Source organism: Petaurus breviceps, unplaced genomic scaffold (genome assembly GCF_028583685.1).
Source record: "Petaurus breviceps papuanus isolate PSGF00001 unplaced genomic scaffold, PetGlider_PUasm1.0 37, whole genome shotgun sequence".
Lineage (NCBI taxonomy): Eukaryota > Metazoa > Chordata > Mammalia > Diprotodontia > Petauridae > Petaurus > Petaurus breviceps.
In genome coordinates, this window is record NW_027186296.1 from 108,097,825 (window position 1) to 108,108,029 (window position 10,205).

At 39.6% G+C, this 10,205-nt stretch overlaps 1 protein-coding gene across 1 annotated transcript in view; it reads left to right on the forward strand.

Moving 5' to 3' along the window:
* Positions 1-10,205, forward strand: part of PDE6C (phosphodiesterase 6C) — an 89,911-nt gene that overhangs the window by 66,458 nt on the left and 13,248 nt on the right. The window contains exons 19-21 of the mRNA XM_069097410.1: positions 7,611-7,685; positions 8,170-8,253; positions 9,702-9,855. Of these exons, the coding sequence (XP_068953511.1) occupies positions 7,611-7,685; positions 8,170-8,253; positions 9,702-9,855 (313 nt within the window). The remainder of the gene's footprint in view (positions 1-7,610; positions 7,686-8,169; positions 8,254-9,701; positions 9,856-10,205) is intronic.

The window sequence follows — 10,205 nt, forward strand, 5'->3', positions numbered from 1 at the left end:
CATTCAAAGCCCATCGTATCTTAGCCCCCTCCTATATTTCCTTTCTTCTTACATCTTACTCCCCAATATATACTTTTTAAGCTAGTGACATTGGCTTCCTGGCTAGTCCATGAATAAGACACTCCATTGCTCAGCTCTGGGCATTCTCTCTGGCTCTCACCTATCCCTGAAACACTCTCCTTTCTCAATTCTACCTGTATCAACTAAAATACCATCTTTTACAGGAAGGCTTTCTCAACTCCTCTTAATTCAGTGCTTTCCCTCTCTGTTAATTATGTGATTGTTTTTATTATGTATTTAATTGTTATTCAATTTATTTTATAAATATTCAATTTATTATTTATATATAAAATATATTTCTATTATAATGGCATACATTTTAATTTATATTTAAATAATTACAAAAATAATTATTAATTACTAATCATTTATCTTGCATATAGCTTGTTTGTACATATTTTTCTTTTGTTTGTCTCCCCCATTAGATTGTAAGCTCCTTGACAACAAGAACTGTCTTTTGCCTTTTTTTTTGTATCCCAGGCATTTAGCACACAGTACCTGGCACAGAGTAGGTACTCAATAACTGTTTATTGATTAATTGATTGATTAAGCACTTACTATTTTCCAAGAACTGTGCTAATCACTTGAGAAACAAATAGAAAACTTGAGACAATTCCTTCTTTCAAGGAGCTCACATTTTCATTGGGAAAGACAACGCATAAAAGAAAGTTCAGCTGCAGGATAGACAGTAAGGCCTGGAAGCTTTCCATCTCACAAGAAGGAATAGAGTTGGTGACTCCCATCTCCTTCAAGCCATGTGTCTGTTCTTGATGTGGTGGTAGGTCTTCACTTTAAGGTTTGTAAAGCATTTGACATATGTAAGCTCATCACAACAGCCCTGTGAGGTGTGTACTATAGCTATTATGTCCGTTTTACTGATGAAGACACTGGGGCTCAGAGAGGCTAAATGCCCATAGACACAAAGCTAGCAAGTGTCAGAGATAGATTTGAACACAGGTTTTCTGGACTTAGTGCTAAGAACTCTCTCCATTATACTGCACTTGTCTCTCAAGTTCACTTCCAAGTGCTGAGTCTGTGACAAAAGTTGTGTCCCCCAGAAATAGAACCCTCAGAGGAATAATAAAATTATGGAGGAAACCCAGGCAAAAGAAGGATCTGGAGTTATCTGGGTTCAAGTATAGGTGTAATGGGGGGTTGCCCAATGAGAGAAAAGTCTTGGGACCATGCCCAAGGGACCCATGTGGACGTGTGGTGAGTCTGCTTCCGGGAGTTTGTGATGCCAAGGTTTAGGTATAGAGTTGTTACATCACAAATTGAGGATTCTAATGGATGAAATTTATTCTGAGAGGTGGAGAAGTCAACATAAACAGAGGAAACAAGCCAGACTGGAGTAGATGAGTGGAGAAGGAAAGGATGTTACAGAGAATACACTACCATGATACATGGTGCAGTGGATTGAGCACCAGGCGTGGAGTGAGGAAAACCTGAGTTCAAATCAAGCCTCAAACACTTACTAGCCTTGTGACACTGGGCAAGTAACTAAACCCTGTTTTCCTCAGTTTCATCATTAGTAAAATGGGCTGGAGGAGGAAATGGCAATCTCCAGTATCTTTTCCAAGAAAACTTCAAACAGAATCACAAAGAGCCAGACACAACTGAAACAAATGAACACCAACAACAATTTTAGGAAGTTTTCCCTTGTGTTCATCTTAATTTTTCCTCTCTACAACCTGGTTCTGCTCTCTGGAGTAAACAGAACAAACCTAATCTTCCCCTACATGACAGCCCTTCAAAAAACTGAACATATTCTAGCTGTCGTGTCTTTTCCCTGAGTTTTCTCTTAAAAAACAAACAAAGCTACAGCTCTCTGGTTCCTTCAGCTGATCCTTCTGTTAGCTGGACTTGAGACCCTTCACCATCCTGACTGCTCGGCTCTGAACATTCTTGAGTTTATTGACATCTTTCTTAAATCATGAGGCTCAGAACAGAATTCAGTATTCCGGATGTAGTCCCACCAGGGCAGAGGGCAGGGTGACTAGTACTTCCTTATTTCTGGAAGTTGGGCCTTTCCTCATGTGGCTAAAGATCACATCAGTATTTTTGGCCACCGTATAATACTGTTTACTCATATTGAGCTTGTGGTCTGCAAGTATTCCCAGATCATTTTTGGATAAACCACTGTCTCTGCCTCCCTCAGCTTTCACTTCGAACATTGATTTCTTTTTTTTTTTTTTTAACCCAAGTATAAGACTACATTTATCCCAGTTCAATTTCATTTTATCCACCTCAATGTTCTGGGTCTGTTAAGATCACTTAGGATCCTCTGTCTATAAGCCTTTATCCAAAACACTGATAATGATGTAATTTAACACCTTTATTGGTGCCTTGGAATAAAGGTTTATAGATGAATGCCATAGATCTGATGTCTCTTTTTACATTAGATTTGCAAATAGCACAAAGCTGGGAGGGTTGGCTAAGGCATGGAGGACCGAAAGAATCCACTCTTGTTTTCTATGATCTTTCAGATACTAAAATCACAAAGGCTAATTCTTTCAGTGCCTTAGGTAACAGTTCATCTTAGCCTGATCACTTGAATTCATTGAGGGTAATAAGAGGACTCTTCCTTCTCGAAAGGGGCTATGGTTCCCTCTGAACACAGCTCCATTACCTCTGCTTTGGGCTTTCCATATTCCAATTGCTGAGGGCACAAGGTATTTTCTTCTTGCCTCTTTTCTTAAATTTATGCCTTGGAGTGGGGGTGGAAGAGGTCTTAGGAATTATGATGGTTGAGGGGGCTAAGAAGGGAGGAAGATCCACCTCCCCAGCCAAGCTGATCTTAAAGGATTATTACATACTACACAGCTAGATGGCATGTAAATAGAGCACTGACTTAAGACCTGAGTTTGAATCCTGTCTCAGACACTTAACTGTGTGACCTACAGCAAGTCACCTAACCTCTGTCTGGCTCAGTTTCCTCATCTCTGAAATGGGGTCAATAATAACACCTACACTAAAGGAATTGGATGAAATGAAAGAAAATGTGTAAAGTGCTTTGCAAACTTTATATAAGACTATATAAATGTTGGCTATTGTTAGTCTTATGGGGTTCTTCATGCTTACATAGCTCCTAGATCACTGTTATCTTCCCTCTGTTAGGATGAGAGACCCTGACAGTGAGGCTTCTCCCAAAATGATCATGCAAGCAAACAAAAAAAAGTTGCATGTGTTCTAACTCAAACATGACTTTTTAAATTAAAATGTCCTTTACAGGGACAAGTTCTTTGCAGTACATATGTGCATTCAGAACCTGTAACCATAATTTAGCTGCCAATTTGGGCAGGGAAGTGTCACAGTGGCTAGAGTGCCAGGCCTGAAATCAAGAAGACTCATCTTTTTGAGTTCAAATTTGGCCTCAGACACTTCTTTGTGACCCTGGGCAAGTCACTTAACCCTCTTGGCCTCAGTTTCCTTGTCTGTAAAGTGAGCTGGGGAAGAAAACAACAAACCACTCCACTATCTCTGCTAAGAAAACCCCACATGGGGTCATGAAGAGTCAGATGTGACTGAACCACAAATAGCTATATTTGCATAGTTATGATTACAAAAACAATCTCATGGAACTCTGGTGGCAAGGGATTGCAGAACTGAGTTGAATCCCATGTTCCATTTGTGGGAACTCATCTATGATATTTATGACTGTTAAGTAATATCTGTGGTTGTTGTGTCAAGCTAGATGTATTTGACTTATATGTTATGATATATAATATAATAAAATATGTGTATATAATCCTATATACATACATATAGGGACTGATGGGACAATTTTTATTTTTTTAGTGTCTAGACTTTTGTTTTGACAATTTTCCCTCCAGGGCAGATTCTCTTAGCAATCTAGCCAAACTGATAAGGCACCTGTTGATCGGTCAATAATTACTAAGTGCTAATTAAGTACCGGGCACTATGCTGAGCACTGGGGATACAAAACCAAATCCCTGCCCTCAAGAAACGTACATTCTAATGGAGAGGGGGAAGGCCATATAAACAATGAGATAAACACCAGATATTCAGATAGACACATTTATACACATGCTAAAGTGAACATATATTTTGTTGAAATGACATGATTGAACTGTCATTGTGCATTACACACTTGTTGCCTGGGATGAATAGAGAGGTATTTGAGAATTGTTGTTCCATGGTGAGACAAGGACCTCAGTTAGAACTATTGATGTGGGAGACTGTAATTGATGTGGATATTAGAAATCCATGCTATGTATTTTGGGTTAGGGGGAATATATGATATTATATTATCTGGAGTGCCTGAAACTGGGCCATCACCAGGCACCCAAGTAGGGGAGTGGTAGAGCTAGGGAATTAAGAATATTCTCAAGGAGACAGTACATGGAAGGAAAGATTTTGATAGCTTTTTGATTGACCATGCCACAGACATGATACAAGGAGAACAAGGGACAGAAACAGAGAAAGAGGCAACTACTAGAGAGTCTTAGGACACCAGATCTTAAGGTTATATTGCTAGGTCGTTTGTGAATGTTGGCTAGTTTGATAATGCTAAGAATACTAAGGATGCCTAGAAGTGCCTCTCTACTCACCAACAGGAAGGAGAAAAGTCATGATTAGGGTCTATGGAATATATGGAACACAGGGGGCTGACTCAGGGGCTTGGAGGACTAGGCATGAAGTCATGCTATTAATGAACCTGTAGCTGCACAAATAGTAGGAAGAGCCACTCAAAATGAAGATAGTCATTTTAGGAGGTAAAATAAAAACATATGAACTGAGAGAACAGACATGCTAATATAATAAAAAGTGACCCCATCAGTATGGTCCTTAAGAGGCCAAAATAGATGCCAGTCTCACTGGTAAAGCCAAGCCAAGCTTCCTGTTTGCCTGATCACTATTTGGAGTACTTCTTTCTAGAGGCTCAAGGATTTCTGGATTCAAAGATCAAGGCTGCTCTTCTCAGCATCTACATAGAGCACCTTCTAAGAGGATGGGCAGTCCTCACTTGCTACCACTGAGGACTAGCTGGACATGGTTTTGGGGGTATACTTTGGAAAGAAATTTGGAATTGCTTAATCAAGAGCTGAATCCAACTAAATTAACATTAGAAAATATAGAGGGGCTTCACTAGGCCAAGGAAACTTCACCTCTATCCCATTAACCTTTCCTGGATCCTTTCCATCAGGAGTCACTGAAGCCTGTGTGGCAGTGATGGTTAGGTTGGAAGGTTTAGAGATGTCATTTGTTGTGCCGGACATTTATCTCAAAAGACAATTCTATTTCAATCATTTTATGAAAAGCCCACACAGTGAACACTTCTATAGCCATACAGGAACTGGGCCTCTTCTTAATGAACAAGAACCACTTACATTTGGGTTATGCCACAGTACATTTTAGCATTCTTTAGGGAAGATGCAAATATCAAGAAGAGACGGACACTGCAGCCTCTATATATCTATAACTATGAACATTTATGGATTTCCACTGGTGAAGGGGACCATTCAAGGCACAGGCAGAGCACTGAAGACAGAAGGGCTAGGAAATAAATCATCCTGACAATCCATGTCTCCATAATGTGAGTTTACAGTAAGATAAAAGAAATGCTGATGAGATGCATCAAGAAAACCCTGTTCGCTCCAGCTCAAAGGAGCATCTAGAGAAATTCAACTTTGAAGATTCTTCAGTGACTAAGGAATGGAAGCATCATCTAAAGAAGAAAGCCCAAATGAAAGCTGGTGTGTTCACACTGCTTGAGTGGGATGTGGGAAGTGCCCAAGGAATTATGCAAAAATTTACCTTAATTACCCTCAACCAGTTTGGTGATATTTTCTACTCCCATCAGTTCAATCATATTCTCTACACAGATGGCTTGTGTGTGCATGTGTATGTATGTGGATATGTATATACATGTATCTGGATGTGTGTATGTATGTACATATGTATGTATGTATGTATGTACACATCCAGTTTTTTTTCATGAGAACTCTAGTTACACATTATCCATCAAATGCCTGCTAGACATCTCTGCTTGGATGCCCTATAGTCACCTCAAACTCCAACAGAACTTGCTAGTTTCCTCTTTAAATTTTCCCCTATTTCTATCAAAGAAACTACCATCCTCCCATCCACTCAGTGAGAGTCTTGATTCATTTTCTCTCTTACTCTCCATGTCAATCAGTTACCCAGTCCTACTGGCTTTAGCTATATAACATCTCTCGCTTCAGTCCCCTTCTTGTATCCCCAAGGCACTAACTGGGTTCTCTACTTGGAGTTGGAGTCTTTCTCCCTCTTGAATCCATTTTCCATTTATTTTCCAAAATAACCTTCTTAAGGCACAGGCAGACTGATATTTTGAATCCTCCATACTCTGACTCCCACCTATATTTCCAGCTTTACTTCACATTATTTCCCTTCATGAACGCTACATTCCAGCCCAACTGGCCTATTAGCTGTTCCACTCTTCTCGTCTTCATGGATTCATGGATTGTCCCATGTGCACAGAAGCGCTCCCTCCTCATCTCTGCCTCAGAATCTTGATCTTTCTTTGAAAAATCTGCTCAGGTGACACCTCCCCCAGGAAGGCTTCCTTGATCCCTCTATATACTAGGACTAATCAATCACACCTTAATTTTCTATGTATTGTATTTAGTTGTGTACATGTACAGGAGAATGTAAGCTCCTTGCCTTGGCATCCCTAGAACCTAACATGGTGCCTTATACTTTGGGAGATGGCGAAGTGGATTGAGGACATGTTCAGACCTATGATTTCACTGGTGTAGAAAACTTCTTATAAAGAACCCTTTCCACAAGTGCAGAGGCTACAGTGATTCTTATTATTTTTTACAGCTATTCTTCAGCAAAGGGCAGATAGGTGGCACAGTGGATGAAGTCCTGGGCCTAGAGTGAGAAAAACCTGAGTTCAAATGTAGCCTCAGACACTAGCTGTGTGACCCTGGGCAAGTCATTTAATCTCAATTTGCCTCAGTTTCCTCAATTACCTTATGGGGTTGTTATGAGAATCAAATGAAATAACATTTGTAAAGCATTTAGCATAGTGCCTAGTACATAGTAGGTGCTATATAAAGGTTTATTCCCTTCTTTTGCCCCACTTCAACTTATGGCTTTGGGGGGGAGGGGTTAGCTCAGACACTTAGTTAAGTGACTTGCCCATGGTCCCAAAGGCAGTGTATGTCAAAGGTAAGACTTGAACTCACATCTTTCTGACTCTGAGTCAGGCTCTCTTGACATTATGCCATATTGTCTCACTCCATCATATGCAGTGGGCACTTAATAACTGCTTATCAAGTTGCCATATGAAATCATTGCCCAAAGTACTGATAGGGATGCAACTACAAATCAGATATGTTCCCTGCCCTCATGAAGCTTATTTTCCTCATGAGTGGAAAAGAGATTAGATTTATTCTGACTGGCCTTGGAAGAGAGGACTGGAAAAAACAGTTAGAAGTTTCTTGGAGTCACAAATATCTGAGTTAAGCCCTGCCTCTGCTACTGACATTTTTTTCAGTTAATAATCAGATTTTGGTAAATTGAACCTTTCTTCTTTGCAGGTAGCCCTCATGGTTGCAAATGAATTTTGGGAACAAGGAGACCTGGAGAGAACAGTATTGCAACAGCAACCAATTGTAAGGGGTTTGACATGTTAACTAGTATTAATATCCTATAAAAATCAAAGTCACTATGAAAGCCTCCACTAATATCCTACCCTGATGCCTCACCAGGGTATGGAGCAGAGCTTAGGCATGTCAGAACTGTGCTGGCAGAGCACAATCTCTGCTGGATCCTAGCAAGCTCGAGGGTGAGAACCAGTGGCAGACAGTACATCTGTCCTTTGAGGACCAGCCTAGCTAAATTCAGACAGGCACATCCCCAGGTCGGCCACACTATCAGAAGTTGATGAACTTTTTAGCCACAACAGTTCTCACATACCCTCTTGCCAAGGGACAGTGCAGGTAGGATCTTCACTGGTAGAAAAAAGAACCCCACAATGAATCACAGATAGTTTAAAGTATTACAGCATCACCTTCTTCCAAAAGCAACCTTACTAAGATGGTCTCCTTGGTGATGAAAAATTAGAAACAACAAATAAGGGAATTTCTTCCTTTCTAGCCTATGATGGACAGAGAAAAAGGAGATCAACTACCCAAGCTCCAAGTTGGTTTCATCGATTTTGTATGTACTTTTGTATACAAGGTGAGAAGGCTCAATTTGATTCTTTTATTGGGATTATCATTGTTGGAAAGGCCATTTCTTCATGCAGGCTTCAGCGAAAATGAGGAGAGATCCTTCAAAGGTATGCCCAAGAAGGCATTACTTGAGTACAAAATGCATTAGACTATTTTGAGGCTTGTCTTATTTTTAAGAGAACTTCTAAAATCATTTGAAAGCAGCTGATGGCACAATGGATAGAGCACTGGACCTAGATTCAGGAATACCTGAGTTCAAATCCAGCCTCAGATATTTACTCTCTATGTGACTCTGGGGAAGTCACTTAACCTCTGTTTGCCTCAATTTCTTCCTCTGTAAAATAGAGATAATAATAGTACCCCCCAGGGTTGTTGTGAGGATAAAATGATATAATATTTGTAAATCACTTTATAAACTTTAAGATACTATATAAATGGGGGCAGCTAGGTGGTGCAGTGAATAGAGCACCAGCCCTGGAGTCAGGAGGGCCTAAGTCCAAATCCGGCCTCAGACACTAAACATCAAGACTAGCCATGTGACCTTGGGCAAGTCACCTTAATCCCAATTGCCCTGCCTTCCCCCCTCCAAAAAAAAAAAGTAAAAAAAAAAACCAACAACAAGAAGATACCCTATAAATGCTAGTAATTAATACTAGCTATTCCATCCTAATCCCTTACTGGGGGAGGGTGGAGAGAGCCAATATTTCATCTATTCAAAGTTTGTTGCTGTTATTCAATTGCTTCAGTCATGTCTGACTCTTTTTTACCTCATTTGGGGTTTTCTTCACAAAGATACTGGAATGGTTTACCATTTCCTTCTCCAGTTCACTTTGCAGATGAGGAAACTGAGGCAAGCAGGGTTAAGTGACTTGCCCAGAGTCACACAGTTAATAAATGTCTGAGGCTTGATTTGAACCCACAGAAACTAGTTTTCCTGACTCCAGGTCTAGCACTCCATCCACTTCATCACCTAGCTGCCCATTTGACAGTTATATTAGGCTTCTATTGTCAGGTCTAAAGAACAAAAAAACAACTTATACTTTTTAGTGCAGTTTTTAGCTACAATAGGAGTTAGACTACAATAAAATTTTTGGGACACCCAGTCTGACATGCATTATCTCACTTCATCATCATAACCACCAAGGGAGATAGTGCAAGCATTAATATCCCCTCCTTATGGAAAAGGAAACTAAGGCTCAGAGAGTGTGAGATACTATTCAGAGTGACTAGGACCTAAAGAAGAAGTTCAGAATCTGAACCTAGTTCTTGTTCATTCCACAGATCATATGACCTTTCTATAGGAAAGCAAAATTTGCCACACCTTTTTTCCTGGACTTGTAGGTCAGCTCTGAGCTCTGGCTTATTAACCCCCAAGTGATATCTGTCATTATTCTAAATCAAAACAAAAGCTTCAGGTTGAACTATAAAATTTCCCACTGACAATCATTTCTTTAGGAATTCTCCCGGTTTCACAAAGAAATTACACCAATGTTGGATGGTCTTCAAAACAACAGAGTGGAGTGGAAATCTCGAGCTGATGAATATGAAGAAAAAATGAAGGTGATAGAAGAAGAGAAAAAAAAACAAGAAGCCAACACAGCCCCCAAAGGTGAGACTTTAAAAAAAGTTTCACATTAAACTTCTCTTTTCTAATCACCAGGATAAATAGGGTATCCCCAAATTTTGGTACAGTTTTAATTTTTTTTTTTAAAAAAGCTTTAAGTAAATAAAGCTTAATACTTCACCAAGACTTTTGCGACATCCTGTACTATACAAACAGGACTTAGTTTCTGGTGTGCTCAATTATTCAGATTTATACTCAGGAAAAGAAAGAAAGAAGGAAAGAAAGAAAGAAAGAGAGAAAGGAAGAAAGAAAGAAAGAAAGAAAGAAAGAAAGAAAGAAAGAAAGAAAGAAAGAAAGAAAGAAAGAAAGAAAGAAAGAAAGAAAGAAAGAAAGAA